The 27,050-nt window shown below is 35.8% G+C and overlaps 1 protein-coding gene across 3 annotated transcripts in view; it reads left to right on the top strand.

Moving 5' to 3' along the window:
* The window catches only part of NR2C2 (nuclear receptor subfamily 2 group C member 2), a 37,614-nt gene extending 13,736 nt beyond the window's left edge, over positions 1-23,878 (top strand). For 2 of the 3 annotated variants that reach the window (XM_059823063.1, XM_059823065.1), the window contains 13 exons: positions 2,091-2,201; positions 5,883-6,083; positions 7,268-7,370; positions 8,425-8,604; positions 10,798-10,945; positions 12,523-12,616; positions 13,032-13,165; positions 14,801-14,978; positions 15,829-15,950; positions 16,462-16,601; positions 19,550-19,687; positions 21,245-21,350; positions 23,391-23,878. In XM_059823063.1, the coding sequence (XP_059679046.1) occupies positions 2,091-2,201; positions 5,883-6,083; positions 7,268-7,370; positions 8,425-8,604; positions 10,798-10,945; positions 12,523-12,616; positions 13,032-13,165; positions 14,801-14,978; positions 15,829-15,950; positions 16,462-16,601; positions 19,550-19,687; positions 21,245-21,350; positions 23,391-23,565 (1,830 nt within the window). In that variant the 3' untranslated portion in view covers positions 23,566-23,878. Of the gene's footprint in view, positions 1-2,090; positions 2,202-5,882; positions 6,084-7,267; positions 7,371-8,424; positions 8,605-10,797; positions 10,946-12,522; positions 12,617-13,031; positions 13,166-14,800; positions 14,979-15,828; positions 15,951-16,461; positions 16,602-19,549; positions 19,688-21,244; positions 21,351-23,390 lie in introns of those variants that run through there. The other variant, XM_059823064.1, reaches the window with a different exon arrangement.
* Positions 23,879-27,050: the final 3,172 nt, after the last annotated feature.

The following is a 27,050-nucleotide window of genomic DNA, read 5'->3' as shown; positions in this document are numbered from 1 at the left end:
ACTTTCAATAAAGAATGTCACTGAAAGTATCCATGTTGTGCTGTTGACTGCAGACATTAATGTCACCTCTGGAGTTGCTGTAGTCTACACTAAAATACTAGTGTCTTGTGTGCACTAACTGTTGTTCAAATATTTTTGCAACTGTTTTGAAAATACTGGTGAACATATGCAGAACCAAATTATCTCCTTTGTTTTGAATTTTCTCACAAGAGTCAAAACATTGAGCCATGTCATGGACTAGTAACTTGTAAAATGCACGAAGAAAGCAGAGCTTTTGTAATGAGTACAGCACAAATAAGCATATGGATTTTCTTCTAAGTTACTGTATTAGAAGTAGCAGAATGATTTAGCTTTCCCTCTACTTTATTGAAAACAAACAAACAAAAAGAGATCTGGAACTAACCATGTTCTAATTCTTCAAGAACTTCCAGAATAATTTTGATATACCTTGTTTTGATTTTGTTCAGTTAAGCCAAATTTTTTTGTGTGGTCAGGTTCCAAACTAAGAGTGGCAAAAATGTATGTACCAATAGTGAAAAAACCCACATATAGACATCTACATCTGCAGATATTTCTCTGTGTTAAAGACTGATATACTAGTTTCAGCTCATGTTATATCTGAAAAAAACCCAGTAATACTAAATAAGGTACTTTTTATAAACATCTGTATATCCTAAGCTTAATAAAAATGGGACTGGATGCCTGTGGGGAGTGGCAAGCAGTACCTTTCTACCTGTGAGCTGACTGTAAGGACTAGAATACAAGTGCTTTATCTATCCTATATTTACAATTATTAAGAAGGAACAATTAGTACTGACAGTTGCATTAATAAATCTGAGGGTGAACAAGCACGAAGTCTAAATATGCACAGCTATAGAATTATGTGTGTAAATATACATTGCCAATGCCATATCCCTTCTGTAAACAGAAGATGAAGGCTGTCAAGCCAATGTTATCTTGCATGTTTAATTTAACATTTAACAGTTTTGCTCTAGAAATAGCTATGTAAGGGGTATTCAGAACGAGATTTGCCTTATAGTTTGCTGCTCTCGAAAGATATGGAATAGAACAAGAAACAATAGTATATAGTTGTAGTGCCAAATTTAATCTCTGTCATGCTAGTGAAATCCTCACTAGAATAACAAGAATTAACCATGTACACCTGAACACATGCCAAATATATTGGTGATCTGTTGGAGCATAGATTCCAGAAAAAATCTGCACCACTCTGAAGTAGAAAAACAGAAATTGGGGAACAAGAAAAAGGGGGAGAGGATATGAGCACACTGAACAACTGGAATTCTGATTTATTCTACGGTCTAAAACACAGATATCCAGATAACCAGCCATCTTAATTTTAACTTTTTATCTTAAAAATACTGGACAGTTAAAATTGTTCTTACTTCTACTTGAAAAATGAAATCGCTTTTTTCTCCGTGACCTGTATAGACACCACACTTTCAGAAGGCTTCATAGATGAAATAAGGTCAGAGACATAAAAACTAAAGGCCATTTTGGTCAGATAGGAGTTCTGTGCGCTCTTCCAGCAGATTCTGTATATCTCTTGTCCCATATATGTTCCTGGGGTTGAGGACATTTTTATTCACGGGCCTAGAGAAAGCTATTCTAAGTTTGGGCTACGTGAAAATGTAAGAAGTAGTTCATAAAATATTTTAAAATTATTAAAAGGTGAAATAGTAAACGTGATACGTTATTGTGTATACAGTGTATTTTGTTTTTACAGAAGTAAAAAATATGAGGCAAATATACACTTGAAAGTTGAAAAAGGTATTTCTGCATTTCAGTAAGCTGAAGGATCACATAGTAATTATCTAGTGATTTATTTGGGGCAGGGTGGTGGTGGTGGTTTGGTTTTGTGGTTTTGGTCATCTATCGGATTCATTCTGTTCCCAAAAAACCCTAATATTCTGATAATTCATTGAAAACAAATCCAAGTTGGTTTAATGACTGTAACCTTTCCAATAAATTTAGATTCCATGCTATAGGGCCATCTGATCTTTAATAAATATATGTATTTTTAAGTGTTCAGTACTGTAACAGTAAATTAAAATTCTGTACATTATTTACAGGTGCAGACTGTTCAGACTTCACTATCTGAATCTCCAGTGATGACCAGCCCTTCCCAACGTATCCAGATAATTTCCACAGACTCCTCTGTAGCTTCCCCACAACGCATTCAGGTAAAAATCCATTGATGAAATAACTAACTATTACATCTTCTTTTTTTTTCTCTTCCTCCCATTTAGGTTTGTACAAAAGCATGCTAAAGTCTATGGAAGACTTCTTTAAATTTTGTGACAGATCATTTTTAGTGCAAACTAAAATTCTCTTTCTCCCTCAGTATTTGGTGATGACTAGCTGGCTGTATATAATAATTGTATTGATGATGTATGTAGTCAGTGAGGAATATTTGCAGAGGTTAAACTTAGCCTATGTATGCAAGTCTCCTGAGCTCTAGCCGTAGCCAATGGGCAGACATTGTCAACAAAACACCTAAGATCATCTCCAAGGACATTTCTCTCCCTCTTTCTCTCTCTCTCGGGAATGTTGCACAGAGGGTTGTTGTTACAGATAGATAATATAAAGATACCATTAATGTATCACAACGTATGCAGTGACAAATGATATAAGAACTGTTAAGTATTAATGTTACTAGAGTGTTGCAGTACTGCAATACTGAGCTTTTGCCCTCCTTGACCTTGTTCTGTGCCAGTATAATACTCCCATGTACTTCTGCCAGGGGTGGTGCTGGAGAAGAGGATCTTGTACTCCAGGGCATTTGGAACAGTCCTGGCAATGCAGCCTCTGTCACAGGATGGACTCTTCTTGAGATATGTCTTGATCAGGGTGGGTGGGTACTGCCCCTATGAACAGCCCTAAACACTTTTTCAGTTATTTTGACATTGTCATTATACTTAACTATACATGATACATTTTTTTCTGTAATGTTATTTTCAAAGATTCAAATGGCAGCATGTATAATGACGTGCATCATTAGTTTTTCTTATGAACTTAAATATCATTCACTTCTTATCCAGCCTAATTTTTTTGTCTTATCTGACAAAACTGATTTGTTATCATCAGTGCTTATATCTGATCCACGAAAAATTACAAAGAAGTCTCTATGATTTTTCTTTATAGACAGCATCAAGGAGATGTTCTTCAGTTATCGACAACATTTAGCTATGTATTTTATCTAAGATGTTATTCCTTAAAGTTGTCAACAGAAGGTGGAATCAGGCAGCCTTACTGTTTCACGTGCTGATTCTCAAGATTCTGTTATGATGGAAGGTTTCTATTTTTGATACAGTTGTCTGGTAACATAATCTCTATTTTGCCCAGTAGAGTAACCATATCAATGTGTATCAATATTTCATTACAAGGTAGATGTTCTCACAACATGTATAACTGAAGCATGCTGAATATTGAGCATTCATAAGGTAGGTATTTACATTGTAAATTTTGTTCAATTCTGCAAAATAATCTACCTCCTTATATCATTGGTATTTATGAAAAAAAGCTACGACTCAGTGGTGAAGGAGAATACTAGGATGAGAAAAGAGTATTTCTGCTTCCTCAGAACAAATACAGGCAATATCGTAGTAGTGTCAGTCATAATCCAAGATTAGATTTCACTGTGAATTGTCCTGTTAGTTAAGATCTGTATGAAAATGGTGGAGGCTGAAGAAATCTCGGCAGGGAAAACTCCGGGGAGCTTAACAACTTAACTGTTTTACAACAATGCAACTGAGGGGTAATGATTGTCCTTTAAACTTTGAGCTTCTTTGGAGCTTTATGTTTGTAGACTCCATACACTTATGCACTGAAACATTTATGCATATGAGACCTAAAATGGCTTATTCTGTTCCGTAAATGTAAGAATCTAGAGAGTCCCTGAAAAGCTCTGTCTTGTCCAAAATTCAATAGTAGACTGCCTTCATCCCCAACTTTGTGTACCATTTCCTTTGTGCAGGTTTCTTTAGGTTTGTAATCACAAAATGGGAGATGAGTCTTTCCTGAAGAGTTTCTGTAATCTAGAAAAATCATCAGCTCTGTAATTCAACTCCTGCTTTGGGTAGTCCTAATGCCTTTTTAAGGCAATCTAGCTTAGTAAATCTATTAGCATAGACTTACTATTAAACTATTAGCATACGTCTTACTTTCTGTAAGACACATTACACAAAAAGGACATGACAACTGGATAAAAAGTCTAGGTAATCAAAATTAGGGAAATAAATACACTGTTATTGTGACACCTAATACAGCCAATTTAATAGGAATATCAGTGTGTGTAAATTCACCTCACATCTTATTTTCAGTAGTTGTTTTAACTCTGACATTAAGCCAAATACATAAATGAATTATATCAAAATAGCTTTCATAGTCAGGTGTATACAAAATCAATACAAATCTCAAGAATGTACCACTATGCTTTTTTTGTCAGCTAGAGTAATTTTTAATTTAATGTTTTTATAAATTATCTGGAGGTAGGAGTCAAATGTACAGTAAGTAAGTTTGCTGATGACACTAAATCAGGAAGAGCTGTGGACTCCCTCGAGGGTAGAGAGGCCTTACAGAGAGATCTGGATAGACTAGAGAACTGGGCAATCACCAACCATACGAAATTTAACAAGAGCAAGTGCTGGATTCTGCACCTGGGACAGGGTAATCCTGGTTATATGTACAAATTGGGGGATGAGAAGCTGGAGAGCAGCCCTGCAGAAAGAGATCTGGGGGTTTGGGTTGATGGAAAGTTGAGTATGAGTCAACAGTGTGCCCTGGCAGCCAAAAGGGCCAACCGTGTCCTGGGGTGCATCAAGCGCAGCATAGCAAGCTGGTCAAGGGAGGTGATTGTCCCACTCTACACGGCACTAGTGCAGCCCCCCCTCAAGTACTGGGTGCAGTTTTGGGCACCTCAATATAAGAAGGACATCAGTTTATTGGAGTGTGTCCAGAGGAGGGCAACCAAGATGGTGAAGGGTCTCTAGGGCAAGACTTACGAGGAGTGGCTGAGGTCACTTGGTTATTCAGCTTGGAGAAGAGAAGGCTGAGGGGTGACCTCATCACAGTCTATAACTTCCTCAAGGGGGGCAGTGGAGGGGGAGGTGCTGATCTCCTCTCTCTGGTGATCGGCGATAGGATGTGAGGAAATGGAAAGAAGCTGCATCAGGGGAAGTTCAAGTTTGACATTAGGAAAAGGCTCTTCACTGAGAAGGTGGCTTGTCACTGGAACAGCTACCCAGGGAAGCGGTCACAGCACCAAGCCTGACAGAATTCAAGGAGCATCTAGACGACGCTCTTAGTCATTTGGTTTATTGTTAGGTAGTCCTGCGAGGAGCCAGGAGTTGGACTCCATGATCATTATGGGCCCCTTCCAACTCAAGATATTCTATGATTCTATGAAATTTCTGTGATGCTGTCTCACTAGGCAGAATATACCCTGCATGTATACCTGCCATTCATCTGCCGCAGTCCTTAACATTACATTTAGTTCTTACTCTGTCTGGGATCCACTATATCTATATCCTTTTAAACAGTTAAATGTGATTACAAGATCTCCTCACATTTGTTCATTACTAATAATATCAGACTCACACTTTCCACAACTCTGTCTAATATTTTCCGTCTGTGCAGTAGGTATGTAGATATATATATACATATATATTTGGTTTGATTTTATTGTTTTGCACTTACGTAGGTAGCTGAAGTAACTTTGCACCGTTGTAATAAATGTATAATTAGCAAAATAATAAATAACAAGGACAGTTATCAGAGAGTATCATATAATTCTGAGACAGAATAGAAGGTTTTAAAACATAAAGTTCACTGTGGCTTATAAAATTCTTCAATGTGTTTTACAGATTGTGACAGATCAGCAAACAGGTCAAAAAATCCAAATAGTGACAGCAGTGGACTCAGCTGTGTCTCCAAAGCAACAGTTTATTTTAGCCAGTCCAGATGGAACTGGTACAGGAAAGGTGATATTGGCAGCACCTGAGACATCTAATGCCAAACAGCTTATCTTTACCACCACAGACAACATTGTGCCAGGCAGAATTCAGGTAAATGTAGTAATTGAGATAGACCATAGATTTTTGTTTTTCAGGTTTTGATTTTTAGATTGCAATAGTTCTCTGAAGATCTAATGACATGGATTAGGCCATACTAATTGTAGGCTTCGTTATTCAATCATAAATCCTTCTGTCTTCACGTTCCTCGTGCATTCCATTGCACTTATCACCCCTTGTTGTATGTTCTCATTAAAATTCCAAAGACATAAGCAAATATTTAAGATGATGCTTGTGAGGAGTGCCAGGCTTTCAGATGGTCTGTTCAAGATTCACAGATATACAGAGATACAACTCACCTGAGCAAATTTACGTTCAAAATGTGGTAGCAAGACATAGCAGTAAAAGGTCTTTGGAGCAGCTGCTGTCCTTTGGCACAGTTGTTTGTGGGTCTTGAGCATAATCCAGACCAATGGGAGTCTTGCAAAACAAATTATGTAAACAATAATCTAGTGAAATTTGAGATTTCTTCCTAGCATTCTTAAATTAAAAAAAAAAAAAAGGTGTATGGTCCCTACTGCTACTTTTACAATAGATAGTATTTTACAGGGAGAAGTATCATTCTTACATAAATATTTGGAAAAAATATATTAACAGTCTTTTAAAATTAATTTTACTAACTAAATGGGTTATCTGATGTTACAGAGGGGTGGGGTTTTTTAATTTTTCTGTGTTAAGTGGAATGTTCTGAACAGAAGCTTTGGAATCCAAGGCCTTCGGAAGCTAAACTGTTTCTTTAACAGATCTCAGCTTCAGGCTATCCCCTCTGAACCCTATACCTGTAATAGCTAGAGAAGGGATAGATGGGAAGAGCTTCTGAAAAACAACCATCTTTGGCTAAAATGTAGCAGCTGTTTGAAAGTAATTGCAAGAAGGGAAGAATACTGTTGACTGCGTAAGTGAGGAAACTTATTTGTACTCAACAAAGCTAGGAGTTTTATTTGGAATTTGTTTTGCTATGACTATTTCAACAGTCTCAGTATTGACAGTAAAAACTGTCATTAACTTGCATTTTATACTACTTAATTTCATTCCACATGTCATACTTATTCTCAAATTCAGCCACCTCTTCCCAGTTGATACACCAAACTTGTTCTGTCGGCAAAGGCCCTTACTTTCATGTCGGAAGAAAATATTGGCTAATTACCTCTTTTTGTTCTGGAATTCTTTTGTTTTAGATAGTGACAGACTCTGCTTCAGTGGAACGTTTGCTGGGAAAAGCTGATGTTCAGCGGCCCCAGGTAGTAGAATATTGCGTAGTCTGTGGCGATAAAGCATCAGGTAAGGAAGCAGAGTAAGTAGTATTCAAGAAACTTGATTGAAAGGATGACTGGGATGAAGGGAAGAGGTTTTTATGTATTTTAACTGATTTTAGCCATGCTGATGGCAAAAGCAATTAGGTGTAAAACGGACAAAGATAACATTATACTTTGTATCTATATACACAGAATAGTTTAACTCTGCTTGGAAGAATATTAGTTTGTACTTCAACTGGAGTGTATGATAAATCGGCATGTGCTAAAAAACACAATAATGATTGAATAGCTCCTGGTAATGGAAAGAGACTATTTGAAGCATTTAGTCGGGTTCCCCACAGCTATGGGCAACCATGCAATAAACACATCACCTAGAAAAGTCTACCTGCTCCAGGAAAACACTTCTTAGTGCTCTCTGACAAACTTAAGACTTCCCAGTAGATTTTGTTCTTTTACTATCATGGAAAAAGGCAAGTAGAGATCAAGTGAGTCCTCAGTGTTTCAGATCCATGCAGTAACAAGGAGTCTACAAGGTAAAATTTCTACATTAGCCAAGGAAGTGGACTGTAGCTTTCATGCTACAGAGGAGATACCTTTCCATCTCTCTGTCTTGCCTTTTTTTTAAAGTGTTTACGTAATTAAAACTATACCAGAATTGATATGTATAGGAATTTTAAATTAAGATTGTATTGCAAATTTTATGGTAAAATTACTTATATTCTTAAATTACTTAAACTCTTAGCCTGTATGTTCTTTTAATGTATCCTATAATCTGTAACAGCAGATAGAATTGCATCTGTACTTGTCCAGAATGGGAACTACCACTTCACAGGCCTGTCATTCAGAAATAGGCTTAGCCTTCCTCTCTTCTCTCCACTGTCCCACCAAAAAGCCCTGACACTAGGTAAACAAGAAACATCCTGTAAGACTTTAACAATGCTTTCATGGTCCAAAATGATGGTACGAATATAAAGTAAATTTAAAGGGTGACTTTTACAATGTTTTACTTGCTTAAGATAAATATTTTTATGCCAAAGTATACGTGATTTCCATCTGATAACAATATATATGTTTCCTAGGTCGTCACTATGGTGCTGTCAGTTGTGAGGGATGCAAAGGTTTCTTTAAAAGGAGTGTGAGGAAGAATTTGACCTACAGTTGTCGTAGCAACCAGGACTGTATCATCAATAAGCACCATCGGAATCGCTGCCAGTTTTGTAGGCTTAAGAAATGTCTAGAGATGGGCATGAAAATGGAATGTGAGTGTTAAGTACCCATTGTGATACTGTGCCGACCAAATAATAAATACGTGGACTACCAGTTTTTAGTGTGTTCTCTCCATTTCAGTGTATGTTGCTTGAAGGAAACAGAACTTTTGGCAGACAAAGCATGTACCGTACCTTTCTTTCATCACCATTTTATTATGTCTGAGTTGCAGCAGTGATTTGTTTTGAACCATGTCTCGTACTACTGTAGTCTTTGAGGAGCCTAGTTAGAGCCTCACTTACATGTTACAAACACACTGTATGTTTATAATACAAAATATTTTAACACGGATGGATATAAATCTGAGTCTAATGTTCCATGTTCAGAATCTGCTTTCCATCTGGTTTATTTTTGCTGCTTTTTCGTCCAGTGATAGAAAGTAGTTGATGTCCCTTTTTTATTTATTTAGTTTTATATTAATATATAAGTATTATATTAATATATAAATATGTTTTATATTGTGAGCATTGTATTATGAGGCATTGTACAAACTGTCATATTTTAAACAATATACTTTCATGTTTGTGTGCAGTGCTTCGTAGAATTCCAGTGCTAGCATCCAAACACCTCTTTCAATATATTTTGTTTCCAGTTTATAGCACCTCTGCTTCTTCAGTCCAGTACTTCATGAAACCTGTTATCTGGTGGTTTTGTGATAAATTTATGGAGAGTTTAAGGTGAAGCAACAAATATTTTTCTTTTTCCACTCTGATCTAGGCAGGATAAGTTCCAACCACCGAGTTCAAGAGAGGCAGAACTTCAAGCTGTAAATAGGGAGATCTTTGTTGTATTTGCACTCTGGAACTCCAGACTTGTAGTGATGATTGTTGTGCTTTGCACACACTGTGCTGAGTATAAGAGGAGACATTTGTACAAGAGAAACAGCTGCATTTCCAGAAGCTAAACCTTTCTTATCCCAATATGATTAGGATATATACTCCCTGACTTTACTGGGCATTGGGTCAGGTTTCTGATTAATATTTATGTATCCACCAAGCCAACAAAAAGGATATACCTACTTTTAAGCCCCTAGATTTTGCTGACAGTAACAATATTAGCAAAAATAAAATCAGGAACTAAATAACTCTTGCTGGTTATGAGGATAGTGAGAGACATATCCATGTATTTTACTGTTACATTCAAAAGGGCTATAAAGGAGGATTGAATTTCTTTGTTTGCTTGTTAATAATGTTAATCTTCTAGAGCAATAACTGCTGTATGATTAATTGGTACAATGGATAGCATAGAAATATTGTCTCCATTTATATTATGCCTTTCATTTGCAAAGTGTGTGAGAATTAATATTAGTACAACACTTTTAAAAATTCTTTATATTATCCTCATAGTCTTTTATTAATTTTATTATCCTCATTTTCAGGTGAAAAATTGATGCAGTCGAATGTTATGCCAAGCTATAGAGGAGTTTGTAAAGTATAGTGACTTAGATTCCAGATAACTTTCTGTAATCTGTTTATAATACCTTAATATTATAAAGATGCACTTTTTACTTCCTTTAAAATTACAAAGTTACTGTTTCTTACTTCTTTTATTAAAAGATTTACCACACTTGTTTGGCACATTGGAGACTGAGTTTATTTTCTTCCAGTTATCAAGTAGAAAGATTTTAAATTCTGAAAAGGTTAGTTTTGGAACACTCTTCCCTAACTGGGTGGAATGAATGGATGTGAGTGAATTGCAAATCATGCAGAGACTTGTCTCCCAGGGGATTAACCTGCATCTCTCATGCAACTTGCCTGTCTGGACTTTTTCTGGATACATTCTAGGTTTGCACTGTTTTGAATCATCCAGAGTATGATGGAGTCTAACATTTAGGTATAACTTTACCTGTAAAAAATAAATAAATAAACAATTTGAAAACACATTTTGCAGAATGCTCCATCTTATTAAATGCCAATGAAATAGCAAGCTTTGACTCCAGTTCAGCAAAACTTAAAGCAAATGATCAATCTGTGACTTCCTTAGTTAAAAATGTACATTATCACAGGTATAGTAAAATTGGAGCCTGTGTTTCTTCAGTCTTCATATTAAATTTCCGGTTTTGCACTGAGCTGATACACCATCATAACCGTGCAAACTGAAATCCTACTGTGAGAATTTTACTTTCTTTTTGTATTTTTCAGTTGAATTATTTCCTTTCACATCTGCATGTTTCTATCTTTATGTAGCGGTTCAAAGTGAAAGAAAGCCTTTTGATGTGCAACGTGAAAAACCAACCAACTGCGCAGCTTCCACTGAAAAAATCTATATCAGAAAAGATCTACGAAGCCCTCTAATAGCAACTCCAACATTTGTGGCAGATAAAGATGGAACACGGTGAGTACCTCAGTTTAATGGGTCTTGTTTAAGGTTATTTGTGCATATTACTTTGCAGGCGCACCTATACTCTTTTTTCCCCTCTCCTCTAAAGAACTGGACAGAAAAAAGCTCCAATTCACAAATCATTTGTTTCCATTACCAAGACCAACCTAGATTGTTCTGCTTCTTAGGAAATTTTTTTTCATCTGAGTACAGCTGGGTGTGGTTTTCATTTCAGAGCTGGCTCTTGTCCAGCCAGGTCAAAGCATAGGCGGAGCAAATGTGTGATATTCAAGCAAAAAGCATGTAGGCTTACGCTGTGATGCATTCAGGTTAGCACTTCTCTGAAATCAAACCTGCAAATGGCAGACTCAGTCTTCATTCTCCTAAAGACAGTAGTAAAAGAGACTGCAGTGACTACTGATTCAGATCCCAAGAGACCAGTTTCAACAACAGCAAAACAGCAGCAGCTTCCTTTTACTATATGGAAGATGTTCTGAGATGGTTCCTATGCTCTCAGTTGTCTCCATAGACAGTGGGTGTGGAAATGCGTATCATAATAAATAGAGGAAAGATTTGTCTTTTTCTGAGTAGAAAAAAATATATATATTAAATTTTTTATATATATATTCTTTGTTGCACAAATGACACTGCAGTTAGGAAGACTGGGCTGCAAATTTCTTGGAGAATTGTTTTTCAGTGTTCTCGTCTGCAAGTCAGATTGTTCAAAAGTACTGCTCACAGACACGTTTTCTTGTTTGAGATTTCCATGTGCTACAGATCCCTTACAGTCCTATAAACAATGTTATAGTCATTAAGTGTGACTCAGTATTATTTATGTAGGATTCATATGGGCATAACACATGATAATTTGCTGCCTGTGGTAGTTCACAATGTTAGTTGTTAGTCTCAGACCCCTTAAACTATAAATTCCCTGTAGCCTGAACCTGTCATGCGTGCATTTGTATTGCGTAATGCAGAGTTGGAGCGTTACATGAGTAACAAACTTATCCTTGCTGACTGCAAAGACTTCCCACTGTCTCCCTGAATTAGACACAGCAAAGGGAAAGGATGTTTGGTCAAAAAGTAGCAGAAGTAAAGGCAGCAGAGATTTTATGCAGACCTTGATTACATGACTGTTTATGGCTGGTTTTTGGAACGTAAAATATATTTTCCTGACATAACTTTTTTTTCAGTGCTGTCCGTTGTCTAACTTGGAATGCACAGTTATGCCTTCCTCCAAAGTCTAATGCATAGCTCTAGAGCTATTAAGTGACTTCTGAGAGCATGAGAAGACAACAACTTTCCTTAAGACAGAATAAACCAGCATAAAAAGCAAATGAGAAGCTATCTATTTGGAAAGTTGTCGTTGCTTTTGCACAGGAAAGGAAAACATTTTCCAGTCTTTCTGTCTTTCAAGCTGCTTCTTGGAAACTGTTTCAGAAAGACTTATGTCCTGATGAATAAACTCTGACCTTCATTAAATTGTTAATTTAAAAATTGGTAATCCCTTTTATCCTGACATAGGTTGTTACACATTCTTCTGATTAATGTAAAATACTATTGACTGTCAGATGCCTTACGCTTTTGAACAGGTCAGCAGGTCTTCTTGATCCGGGAATGCTTGTGAATATTCAGCAGCCTTTGATCAGGGATGATGGTACAGTCCTCCTAGCTGCTGACTCCAAGGTATTATTCTTTCAGTTAAGTTCTGAACATAGATATTTATTTGTTCAGATTATTTTAGCTATGTACATACGCACAAATAATTCTTGCTCTTGAGAAGATAAGGTTGGGGTAAGTCTGAAGATCTGTACAAATGGAGGTAATAAGCTGATCAACAGGAGCATGATTTCTTTTCACGGGCATATTTCTGCAAAAGGTCAGCCACAGGTAGTGCCCCACAAGATATGTCAGCCAGGGCTAGGATTGATGATTACAATAGGATTTAAAGATCATTGTGAGCCATTGTTCTTCCTGTAGGTGTTCAGGAGGAGGAAAAGGTACCTAAGGGAAAAAGAACACAAAGATTAAAAATTGGACAAACTTATGTATGATACATCGCCTATAATTTTTATCTACTAATATGGTTCTTCCTTTTTAGGCTGAAACAAGCCAGGGTGCTTTAGGAACACTAGCAAATGTTGTAACATCTCTTGCTAATCTCAGTGAGTCACTAAATAATGGAGATAATTCTGAAGTTCAACAAGAAGAGCAATCTGCAAGTGAGATTACACGGTATGCATTTATATTTGCATCTTATTTAGCAATTTGTATTCTGCATGGTGTATACTTACAGTCATTCATCAAAGTAATTTGGCATTGTGACAGCAAACACAGGAGAGATTGCCCCCTACTTTGAAACACAAAACCAATTCTTTAGAAATCCAGGTTTGGCTGTTGTCCTCATGTGAAGAACTGTGTCCTGTGTTATAAATGTAGGGTTCTGAAGCTAGACCAGATTCCATACTCAGAAAAATAATAAATTACTAGTTTGTGACCTTGACAGACCCTGAGAAGAGCAACACTTCGATACTGTTTTATTTTAAAGGCTTGTTATATGGAAGCTTCTGCTGCGCAATGCTCATGCCCTTAGCCCTGCTCTTTAGGGGTCTGTATTACTGCAGATTTCTTTTTGAGATTGTGCTGCCATAATACCTGCTGGTAATGTAGGGAAAATATAGTTAAACTAAGATTAATAAACTTTTTTTTTAATGTTTAGAAAGAGTTTGAAGTCTTTGTTGTCTTTATTAATGAGAAAAATGGGAAAAAGGAACATGGAATCTTAAAATTTCCAGCAGAGCTTGAGATTTTTGCAGTTGGGGTTTTTCGTGGGGTTTTTGTTTGGGGTTTTTTTGGGGGGTGGGTGGGTTGAAGGACAACGTAAATTGGCAATGTAGTGAAATAAGAGAAATACTTGGCCTCAAACCTGTCCATTGTTTCTCAAGCAGAAGTTTTTTAAGAGAACCTTAACTTCAGGCTCTTAAGTCTTTTATTTAAACTCTTCAAGGGAGTGAGCTGATACTTAAAAATACTTGACACTGCAACTTCGACTTATGTCAATCTTTTACCCTTTCTTTAAAGCAGAAAAAAAAAAATCCAACACCCCCCCAAAAAAACCTTCTTGACAAAACAGCACTGTACCGTAATACTGTTCACTGGTATGAAATTGAAGCACAAAATTCTTCTTTAAATCTGAGCTCTGTTATCATAAGAAGGGAATTTACACTGCCTTATTTTGGCAATGGCCCATCTACAGCTTGAGCTACTCCTTGATAGGAGTCCAGGGACCAGTCTCTCTTACGTTACTGCCTTAAGGTTTCTAAGGCTCTGTCTAAACTGTGAGATCAGGAGTGTCTGGCCATATCTCATCTTAAGGGAAAGGAAATTCAGGCATGTTGTCTAGAAAAGAATTGCACAATTCTCCACTGTTCCACAAAATTGGACATCAAGGACAGAGACTGTAGGGTGTTCTCCATAGTGCATCTGGTCTATAATCCTCACATAATCTGTTAAACATTCCAAGGTAAGAAGGACGGAATAGTGAATGGTAGGCACAAGAGACCCCTTTACTAGTACAAATACTAGCATAAAACTATTAGAGCAGGAGTTACAGTAGTAAAAAGTTCCCCCCTTGCAGGGGAGATCTTTTACCAGTGATATATGGGCAGATCTATTCCTTTTATTAATGTCCGAACGGTACAGAGGGGCCAGGTTGCAATGAAAAGTCTGATCCTCTGTCTTAGCTTAAACAGTTCCTGTATATGTTACCTCTAAGTGGAAATGCTTTATAGCATTTAATTTGACCACTACTCTGAATTTTTTTAAGGTATAAGGAAGCACTTTTTCATTGTTTATTACTTTTTTTTTCAGGGCATTTGATACTTTGGCTAAAGCACTTAATACCACAGATGGTACAGCACCTCATAACTTGGCAGATGGGATGGATCCTACAGGAGGAGGGAATATTCATGTAATCAGTAGAGATCAGTCAACACCAATTATTGAAGTGGAAGGACCCCTACTTACAGATACACATGTCACATTTAAGGTATGTGCTTCTTTAAATGTCTTACTAAACAAACTAACACTTAAGACATAACCCAAAATGAGTTTACTATGTTTTCTTTATTCTTATATTTAATTTTTGTAATATAATCTAGGATAACATCTGCTGTTACAAAGCTTCTAAAACAATTTTCACTCTTGCATTTATAATTCTAGATAGTGTAAAACTTTCATCTAAAAGGCTTTTTCATGTAAAGAGAGGTTACAGTGCCCTCTTAGATGCTTATGGTTAGACCACTGAAAAAGGTCTTGCATTTTAGAGATGCTTCAGCTTCAACTGAATACAAACACATTGATAAACAGTGTGCAAGAAACAGTAAGGGTGTTCATCTTGCTGTAATCAAAGTGCACTGTTTCAAGAAATGCAAAGATCATTACTGAAATAAGTAATACTTAATGTAGTCAAACTTTTATCATAAGCTGCTTATTCCCATTAATGGTGTTTTATGATTGTAGATTTTAGATATTTGGATTTTAGAATTTATTTTGCTTCTTTTTAAAAAGTTTTAGAAGACCTTTTATAGCACTGTGATGCTAGCCAACGCTCCAGAGCAATGAAATGTATAGATTTAATTATTATTAAATGAATATTAAAACATTTTATAAGGAAACATTTGATCTCGCTCACACATAATTTCTTCTATTCCCATCTTGCATTCCTTGCCAGTAGTAATGAGTTATTTACTACAGTTTTCCTCTGACAATTTCTGGTCACACAGTTGCTTGTGACAGACTATGAGAAGTTTGAATGTTTTCGCTGGTTACTTCATCGATAATAAAAATTGATTTATGTCTGAACTGTATATATTGTACTGTATTTTTATTTTTTGCAGCTGACAATGCCCAGTCCAATGCCGGAATACCTTAATGTACACTACATCTGTGAGTCAGCATCACGACTACTTTTTCTCTCTATGCACTGGGCTAGGTCCATACCTGCATTTCAAGCTCTGGGGTAAATGGACATATTCTGTTGAACAGTTTGCTTTCTAATGAATTTAAGCATGGATCTGAACACTTTTCAGCTATTATGAATTTTTAAATGATAATACTGTTCAATTTTTAATGAATTCTTTAAAATGTGTGAAGACTATGCAATATTCTCCTTTTTGAAGAATAAAATAGAAGACAGTAGAGGAACGGATAACTACAATATCTGATGTTACTGCGGTTACGGAAGCTAAAGCCTAATCAAAAGCAAGCATTTAATTTCTAGAAATATATCTTGGTAAAGAACTGGCAAGCACCATTTTACAGATAACCTGAAATGGTTTCCTGTAGTTGGCCTATCACTTCTTTTTGCTTTTTGAAATATTTGAAATGTGCTAATGTATGCCTTTTAGTAAAGTGGTTTGCAATACCTTAATCCTTATTATTAATTGTTATAATTAACATAGTAACACATAGGGTAATAGCAACCTGATATGAAAACTACCTCCAGTTGTTTGATTTTCTGTTGTTTATAGGCAGGACTGTAATACCAGCCTTGTGCGTGCCTGCTGGAATGAGCTGTTTACCTTAGGCCTGGCACAGTGTGCACAGGTGATGAGTCTGTCTACTATCCTAGCAGCTATTGTCAACCATCTCCAGAACAGCATACAGGAAGGTATGTTTTCAGTGTATGATTCTTATACATGTTCAGTCCTGTCAATGCTACGGGGACATTTGTATAACATTTCTCAAGAGGTGTTTCCTAATCGATGGCAGAATTGTTCCCCAGGATCCAGGAGAAGGAGAAGCCTTCTCTTGCATAATTACCTTTCCTCTGGTGATTTACAACTTTTGTTGCATTGACCTCACAGAGATCTCTGTGTGATAGAAGTGTCCACAGAAGAAATGGGGATAAGGCTGGAGGACGTATTCTCCTGTCTTCTACATCTGTCTGGCAGCATAGAGAAAGATGAGTACATCCTAAAGTTGGGTGTGCTTACAGAGCTTTTCTCCCATCCAGATGTAATTTTATTTTTCCTCTTAGAATAATGATGTCTTCTTCCAAACCACACAAGAATTTTTTCCTTCCAGAACATTTCTTCTCCTCTTTGCAGTGTAAAACTATAGCATTTGCCAAGTATCACAATAAGAATATTCTTTCAAGTGTAATGTTTTTGGATACTGCTATAATGCAGTAATGATTAATGTATTTTGAAGTACCCTCTGAAGCATTAAACAAACTATTTTCTTGACGCTTTTAAGAAGATTTATGTAATTTTATTTTTTAATTCAGTGTTGGCCTGTTGATAATGATGACTTTATCTAGAATGGGTGATAATCTGTTATGGTTGCTTTTTTTTCATTCTTTTCTTTCAGAATGCTCCCACTCAATATGATTGATTAGCGTGAGAATAACATTCCATTTTCAATAGGTGGAAAAAACAATACTAGCAGCTTTAAACTCTGCAAACATAGCATATTACATGAAAGCTAGCTTAAATTTAAATGTGAGTTAAAAGTAGTTACAGAATACTATATGGTGCCAATTTGATGATTTTTGTGCCATTAGTGTGCACACAATAAAAACTGGAAAACAGGCTTTTACTGAGGACAGTAAAACTTGATTGTAGAACTATAAAATGTACAAAAGTAGATAATCTGAAAAAAATGTTTAATATCCTTCAGTCCTAGTAAAGTACATTTGTTTTAGTCTACTTCATTAGCTTCATTATGATAAAGTAAATTAGACAGAAATTTGATTCTTAAGTGGATAGTATGCTTTTATAATGAAGATAATGGGGGGGGGGCGGGGTGGAGGGGGAGTCGGGTTTTGGGGTTTTTTTGTAATTTGAGAGAGCCTGGACAGCCCTCAAAATACAACAAACTAATGCTCCTTTCCTGCACAGAGAGAGAGAGAGAGAGAGAGGTGAGAGTTCAAAAGACCATCAGGGAAACGTGCACATTTTATGTTCTGCGTAGAGATAGGCTTTTAATTATGTCTCTGTCAGAAGAGAGCTGTCTATTCCATCTACAACCCATTCCATCTACAACCCAGGCAATGAGTTTGTGGAGGAGTAAGTGGTGGGGCTATTACAGCCTTAAGCTGGCTCCGCTTCTGTTCCCATGTCTCAAAAAAGAAAAAATAAATTTGTTCTACAATCTGTACTTCCAGTCATACCGTATTACCTGAGATGGGCCAAGAAAAGAGGATGATTTGTTTTATTATGATTTGTTGATGATTTTTTATTTATGTATTCTGCAAAGTTATCATATTATATCATGTATTATAACTTTAAAATTCAAAACAAAGTGAAGGAATTACAGAACTTTATCTAGGAAGCATATTAGTGATGAGGCTATTTGGAAACTCTGGAATTCAAGTTCACTTTTCCTGAGTATTTCTGCACCATCATTTCCCACTTAATATAGAAATAAAAACATTGCATCATGTCTATCTTGACCCATCGTGAGTAACTAAAAACTCGTGTCATAATTCATGTATTTTAGAAATGTAGATTATGCTTTCATTCTTCTTTCAAGACATAGTGCAAAAAATGTTACTTCTATTCAGGCTTTTTATTGCAGTTTCAGAAAATATGTAATATCATAAATACATCAAAGATTCAGTTTAAGGCACACGGGTCTAAGCAATCATATACACTGTTAGCTGTACAAAAAAGGTAAAATATTTAAGTTATAAGGATATGAAATATTAGCCTTATTGATCATGACTGGAATAAAATTGTTCTAATGTGTTTCTCAGGAAAAAGTTCTATCCCTAGTAAATTGACTTATCTCTGAAGTTTGATAATAGTCATTATATATTCAAAGATTTGTCTTAATGTGATCTCTAAAGTTTTCATTCTTTGACTAGTCTGCAGATATGCAGTCAGAGAGAAGGTATATTTACCAAAATAGAAATCTGTCCCTCCCTAGCTGAGCAGCTAATACCACTCAACTGTAACTTATCCACAAATAATATAAGATTTTTTTTTAAATCAACATTTTAAGAAAGAATATGAAGCCAACATAAGGAATGGGATTTTTCAAATGATGGAAGAATCTGTGCACACGTATTTGAGTGAATTTACCCCATAGGAAGGAAAAAAAGACTATTTACCACAGTAAATGAAAAATTCACTTCTGAAAGTACAGATAGAGGAAAAAGTAGCACTGTCATTACTGCTCTTGCATTCGCTTCTGGAAAAGCTAACTCAATACTCTTTGAATTTAAAATTAGGATTGCATGATAGCATTTGTTTTGTGCTTCTGTTCATTCCCAGAATCACTCTAGCCATTTGTAGAATAATTCATTGTAATTGGAGAGTCTCTGCTCAGAACAGTACATCACTGGAATAAGATTGGTGTCGCAGATTATGCTGTTCTGGCAAAATTATGCAAAAGAGTTAACATTCTGTTTGCTAGCCCTGTGTCTCACTCAGCTCTATAAATCTTCACTTCCACAGTCATTCAGGCCATCCTTATATATGTTAAGCAGTTTTAAAATAGCAAATGACACAAAAGACTTTAAAATGTCACTTCACTTGTTTTATAAAAGGATATTGGTTAATATATCAGATGTACTTGAGCTCACATGAAATAGTAAGCAGTATCTTTTTGTAGATAAACTTTCTGGAGACAGAATAAAGCAAGTCATGGAACACATCTGGAAACTTCAGGAGTTCTGTAACAGCATGGCCAAGCTTGATATTGATGGATATGAATATGCATACCTTAAAGCTATAGTCCTCTTTAGCCCTGGTAAGGAATTTAGTAACCATATCTTTTTAAATAATAGGCATTCATATGTTAATGATTTAGCAGGTTTTTTTAATGAGACTAATGTCCTGAGGTGAAACTGATCTGTTAAGCTGTAGATAAAATGATGGTTCCATAATAATTTGTCACAAACAATATGTGTTTTAAAAATAACTTTGGAGAAACATATCGATGTTATTTACAGTTCCAATGTATCAGATATTTCCTATACACCCACCTTAAAAGACTAGACTCTCAATTATCTTCAGCTGAGAATCTATGAGTAATAAGTTATCTAGGATGTGTACTAGCAATATTAGTGAAGTAAATGTCAGGAAGGATTAGAGGAAATACATTCTCACAGTGACAAAAATAAATTGGCTTCAATTTTAATATTTTTAATACACTCATAAGAGGGATCGCTGAAATATGAGCAGAAATACCACTGTATTTTATATGGAACTTGCACAAAATCTCCAAAACTAAATGTAAACAGGCTGTCTTCCATGTGTTACCAAAAAATAACAGCAGACAACTAAAGCATGATCAACAGTGTTTATGAGATATGAGGATTTACTCTAAGAAGACACTTGAGATTTTCTGGAATGATAAGGTAAGGACATTAAAGAAATTGGAAGTGACAGTCTCTTCAGCAAAGCTGGAGAAATGTTCCTAGGACACAGAAAGGTTAATTTAAAACTGCTGACAGGCTGAGTGAAAGGGAAGCTCTTGCTCAGAAATGTAAATAATTTACTTTAATTCAAAGGTGTTTATCACTTTGAATTTAACAAAATACAAAGAAAAGGAGTATCTTGTTATCAGGGGGTTTGGGCTTTTTTTTTTTTTTTTCCATTGATACTATTTTTCTCTTTGTAATAAAACTTACTTTAATTAGAACATACTGATGTCCTGAAATTTGCTTTTGAAACTTTTTTGCAGACTGTACCATTAGGGTTAGGTTTCTTAGGGTTTTTATTCAAGTTGGAGGAGCAAGAAATGCTCCAAACTCAAGCTAGCTCTGTCCTTTTTCAAGGGAAGAGCAGCTGGAACGCAACACTGAAGATATTTGAGCGTAGTCAGATATGTGGTATTTTCTGGGTTTTTTTTTCTGATCGTGTGACTGTCTTTGAGGAGCTAAGCCAGCTAGCATTAAAACATGAGACAGACTCAGGAAGGTCAAGAAATTGAGCTGTCAAGAAAACAACCCTAGAATACTGCTCAGTCAGCATAGTTAGTCTAAATCATAGAGGCAAACACATTTTAAAAAGCAAGGTTAGAAACATAAACTAGGAGTGTCATTGCCTGGTACATACCTACAGGCTTAATCTTTTTCCACTTTCTTGTGGATACACACAGCTATAGAGAGAAAAGTGAGCGAGCTAATTCTGAAGACAGGAAGCAAATGTTCAATTGTGTGGTTTCCTTTATACAGCTAACATGTTAGAGATCACAATACAAGAGAAATATTCAAATGAAATTAAATGCAAGAATCTTATAGCTACATATATTTCACAATGTATAGGGAAACAATCGACATACAGAAATGTTTTGTTTCTTTAGATCACCCTGGTCTGACCAGTTCAACCCAAATAGAAAAATTCCAGGAGAAGGCACAGATGGAATTGCAGGACTATGTACAAAAAACCTATCCAGAAGATACTTATAGGTATTTATTGTCTATAGTACCCAAAGTAATGTTGTGGGCCATAGCTGGCGAAAGTACAAAATAACATGATTGATGTAAAAATTTCCTTTTTCACAATTTGTTCTTTTTTGACTATTGATGAGAAAGAACTAGAACCTTGTTCATAAAAGCAAGCAGGCTTGTGTAAAGATAGGTAGAAGCAAGAACAGCTGTCTAGCTTCTTCCACGTAAATTAAACTTGAGTACTTTCTTTTTTGTTGTTGTTTTTTTGAGAGTCTTATTGCCATGTTTAGAAAAGTAAACAGGCTTACTTTATTAGAAGTCTCAAGAATAACTGCCTCAACTGCCTCAAACTTCTTTAATTCAAACTGCCTCCTTTTTCAAGTTAATTGTCAAAGAGGCTTTGAGATAATAAAAGGTGATAATCATCCTTTAAATGTTTGTCAAGTTACATATGCAGAAAACTATTAAAACTGTCAGTTTCTAAACCTTGGAACAATAAGGATTACATGTGGGGAACAGTAACCAACTCTTAAGCTTCTGTTTATAAGCAATTCCCACCTCCTACTTATTTTCTCCTTTGTTTTTTTCAAATTTCCAAGGACTTCTCTTTGAAAGTATCTAACTTGTTTTTTCACCTCTCAACTGTTTCTGTTTCTTATTTGCTAGAAATAATTATCCTACTTTCTAATAATCTCCATCAAAACTATTTTAAATTTCATTAACACAATGATTGTCTGCACTACAAGGGAAATTCTAACTTTGGTCTAGCCAATATATACTAGAACATACTCTCTTTTACTGTAAAAGGTAACCCCATGTAAAGAAGCATGCAATCCCATACATTTAAGCAACGTCTGAGGGTAGTGCAACTTTAAAAAAAAAAATAAATCCTGTAACAGAGAGTGCTTCTCCCATCTCAGAAACTGGTTTCTGCACTGATCTTACAGGTCTAACATTGTGTGGGGCAACAGAAAGGGCATCAGAATTCCCAATTAGGTGCAGTGAAGATGGGATTCTGTACTTCAGAAATATCCTCAAATCCCACATTCTTCTTCTGTGTACAGTTCAGTTATTCTGGTTTGATGCATGAGAGCTGGATATCTGCCATAAAAAGAAATGCAGAATATGTTCCATATACTTACTTGTCTTAATAGTGGCTCAAGGAAGAAAATCAGAGTGTTACGTTTCCCAAACAATGTCCTGTATTTTAACTGATATTGTCTATATCCCCATGCTCACCCATAGATAAGTTTAGAGTACAAATCTAATTACTTCTGAGTAACTGAATGCTGGTACAAATTGAGATAGAAGCACAAGTGTTAAAATTTTCACAAATCTTTTTTTCACATAATTTTCACATCTGCCATATAAACACAGCAGGTATGCTTTCATCACTGTCCTAAATTTCAAATGCACTTAAAGTCCAGAAATTCAATACAATCACTTCATCATATCAGATGTCTGTTAACGTCCTGGTACGTAAAAAAACCCACAGCATTTGGCAATATGTATGAGTAACAGCACATCCTTCCAAATTCCTTTTCTCATCAGAAGCAGATTCTCTTATTTCCTTTTATACATATCTAGTCCCATTCTTACTATCTGGTTTGTCATTAAGTTGCTAGGCAACTGAGGACTATGCTGTTTATGGTTTAAATTCTAATTAAGCATTTTACTCTTAAAATTGTGCAAATGTTCTCACTAGTCAGTATGAATATTATTAGTCTCAGCATTGTCCTGAACTATGACATGCTTCCAGAGCTGGGAATTTCAAAAGCAGACCGGGAGAATTGCGTGTTTGTACATACACGTTGTATCTACAGAGGGCATTAATATGTCCTTTTCATTGGAAAACCACAAAGAAAGACGGTGGCTTTTCATTTCACTTGCAGGATAGAAAAGTAACTGTTCTTTTTATGGTAGCTCAATTAGCTTTAACTGCCTCTTTACTCCCATTCATGAGTTACGGTAATAATAAAAGCAGATCCAGCTCTTTAGCCACAGAGTATTTTAATCTGCTATTATATGTATTTATAATCCACTGAACTTCTTTTTCAGGCTAGCCCGGATTCTAGTTCGCCTGCCAGCACTTAGGCTGATGAGCTCTAGCATTACCGAGGAACTGTTTTTTACTGGTCTCATTGGAAATGTTCCCATTGACAGCATAATCCCCTACATTCTCAAAATGGAAACAGCAGAATATAATGGTCAAATAACTGGCACATCTGCGTAGTGGGAACACCACAATTTGATGGATGAAAGTAATTTTCGTATAAACATAAAATTACAAAGTTAAAAGAATAGCATTTTGGTATGTACAAATATTTCCAACTTGTTACCAGTTTCCTGTCAGATTTCTTCTTGTCTGTTTGCTGACGTTGACAAAATTTAAGCAGCTATTAAAAGACCTGCTTTAGGACCTTTTCTGCCACAAGGAGTATTTTTGATGCCTTTCATTTAAAAGGCTATAGATTACTGAACATAATTTTCACATGCTTTGTATTTAGAAATTATCAGTGGTTAAAAATAGAGTTTTATAATATCAGAGATTAGTAATAAAATTACTTTAAAAGTAAAAAGAACAGTATGTATATATTTAAAAATATCCTTGGAATTAATATCTAATAAATGCCAGGATATAATACTAGCACTTTGTAAGCACTTCTTGTCAAAGCGACTTCATCATCAACATCCTGCTTATGAGTATGGAAAATGAAAAAAATTGCCTATGTCCTTAGTCAAAATGCTAGTGATTTCTGTGAAAATGTAGAATGCTACAGGAGACAATCATTTATTCTACAAAAGGTCACTTGCTCTTATGTTATGCATGAAATATTAATGTGGATTCTTAAATCAGATATCCACTTTATATGAAACTATACTCTGTTAAACTAGTGCAGTTGTAATTCCTAGTACGATGCAGTCATAGTGACTATTATGTGCTACAGGAATTACCCAAACTAGGAGAAAAAATGTGTTTCTTGCCACAGTAATGATGAAATATTCAGGTTCCTTTAAAGTTTCTATTCAGACCAACACAGTCATGACAAATGTTATTCTAATAGTAAGCCTTTTGATTGTGGGGAAAATCAGTCATTAACTGGAAGAACAGTCATATTCAAGTAGAGCTGTGTGATGCTCTTTGAGTATGCTCTTTGTATTTCCAAATTTACTCCTTCTCTCTGTACTCCTAAACACCCTCATCATCCAGCCAAAGGTACAATTTAAAACCTGAAATCCGTAGAACCTCTGGCTGTCAGCAAGAGTATATTACAAAACTCTCTTACTTTATTTCTCCCCTCCTCCCTCCCCTTCCCTGACTGAGCACTCCCGGTTTTGCAGTGCTCTCAACCTTCCTATGGCTCAGTTTAAAACTGAAATATAGTTAGGATTTACATTCAGTCATGTGCAATTGCAGTTAATGACTGATATACCATGGAGTTACAAAATTAACTACTTTTTAATTGTCTAGAGTGATGAGCCATCAACATGTTTTCTAGTATTGGCCATTAGCTGCTAGCATTGCTTTCATTTTAGTATAATTTATTATTATTGACATTAAAGATTTTAAACAATCAAAGTTTAAAAAAAAAAGTCATGGCAATTAATAACTTCATCTGATCCTCGCTCATTAGATGCATCAATTATTTTAATTATTTGTATGGTAGAGGCATTTTCTACTTGTGTATTTTTATGTGACAAAAATCTAATTATAAGTTCAGCACTTTTGTTTTTCTTCTGTTATTGACATTTATTTAGAAACACAAACCAGGCTGGTGTTTGTGTCTTTTATTGTAGCCAAAAGACCTTAAGCAGCTCTAGGTGAGGCTTCTGATGTAATAAAAAGTCTTGACCTGGTATACTTCATTCTCATTAAGAGGCTCACGTTTGTAGCACTCATTGTGACATGGAAGACTATTTAATTTTAGCTTCTCGATGCATTAAAGTCTTCTACAGTTACCATTGTTACAGCATTCAGAATCTTCTTTTCTCAAAAGGGTGTTACAAAGAGTCCAATATACGTGCAGAGATTTGTAATATTGCACTTTCATTTCTCTCGGCTTTTGCTATAGCAAGTGAAATTGTCATATTTTTAATGTGGTGGAAGGTCCACGCTCTGAATGTTAAGTTAACTGGAATGCAGAATTTTGTCCTAGCTGTTTCATTGCAGTGTAACTTCTTCTGTGGTTGTGTCAGCACTTCTGATGCAAAGTCCCTGTTTTAAGGGTATACAGCTTAAAAATTAATTGTGATATTAACAACATCAGAAGATGTAGCTACCTTGGAAAGAGTTATGGCCATTTTTGTTAAAATTTAAAATTTTATTGTGTTATGGTATTGTTCTAAAAGCAGTATGCATTGAACTATTGTAGTATTTTTCATTGCAAAAAAGATTATGCAGTTCAATTTGCTTTCAGTATTTTGTAAAAATCATTTAAGCAGATAAGGAAGCATTGTTAATGACAAATGAAATATTCCTTAGCACAAAAACTAGCCATTGGAATCTTTTTTCCCAAATCTGGCTTTTTCATCACAAACATCATTTCAACTTCCAATTTTTCAAGTAAAAGGGCCCCATTTTTTGTGCAAAAATTTGTTTTCCTAATTTTTCTTACATGTGCTGTAAGAATAACAGTTCAGGAAACAAAATAAAGCCACTACAGTTTTTTGGGAACAGAGGGATCGCATGAAATAAAACTTAAAATCTATGCATTGCATTACATTTGTAAATCAAAACGGTAAGTATCATGCAGCTCTGTTTACAAATAAACTACACTCCTTACAAATGCAAGGCCACATAATGCTAGCCTTGATCCATCTCTGGTAGTCACTTACTCTGCAAATAGTTCCCTGGACTTTAGGGATAAAAAATTAATTTCTGTAAATGAAGTAACAACAATGCAATCCATATCTAGGGTTTATTTATTGTGCATGCATTTAATAGATGAAATGAAGCAGTTCCATACTTAAGATTGTGATATTACCACCTAAAAGCTATGAAGTCTCTCTTTGTATAGCATCATCAACATGATTTCCTGGCTTGCATTAGTCAGAACCAAGCTAATTTAGTCCTTATGCCATTAACAAGAAGTACTTTCTGTAGCTGTACACTATTTTGATTCCAAGGCTAACAGTTTGTGTTGTAGAAATTTGGATGGCAGATGGTAGATCCTAGAGCTTAAGAAATATTCAGAACCTAAAATGTTTTGCATATTTGAATATTAGCTATAAATGATAAGATAGATGTGATGAATAACCTAACACTTCTTTCTCACATGCTGCTCAAGGGCTGTCATAAAAATGAGCCAAAGATTTGGCTCATTTTTTGGACAAACACTGAAAGGAATCACTTAAAACACTGCCGTACATCTTTTCCAGTGCAGTACAGCTCCTTTGTGCTAAATTTCAAGTGTAATCACTGGTTGAGGTTGTAAGGGACATCTGCAGGTCATCTGGTCCAACCCCCTGCTGAGACAGAACCACCTACAGCCAGCTGCCCAGGACCGTGTCCAGGTGACTTTTGAATATCTCCGAGGATGGAGACTCCACAACGTCCCTGGGCAACCTGTGCCAGTGCTCAGTCACCCTCAGAGTGAAAAAGTGTTTCCTGATGTTCGAGGCAACCTTCTGTGTTTCAGTTTGTGCCCATTGCCTCTAGTCCAGTCACTGCACACCACTGAGGAGAGCCTGGCTCCATCTTCCTTGTACCCTCCCTTC

This window comes from Gavia stellata, chromosome 12, assembly GCF_030936135.1.
Source record: "Gavia stellata isolate bGavSte3 chromosome 12, bGavSte3.hap2, whole genome shotgun sequence".
Classification (NCBI taxonomy): Eukaryota; Metazoa; Chordata; class Aves; order Gaviiformes; family Gaviidae; genus Gavia; species Gavia stellata.
Note: the sequence above shows the minus strand (reverse complement) of the source record. Positions and strands in the feature narration are given on the sequence as shown.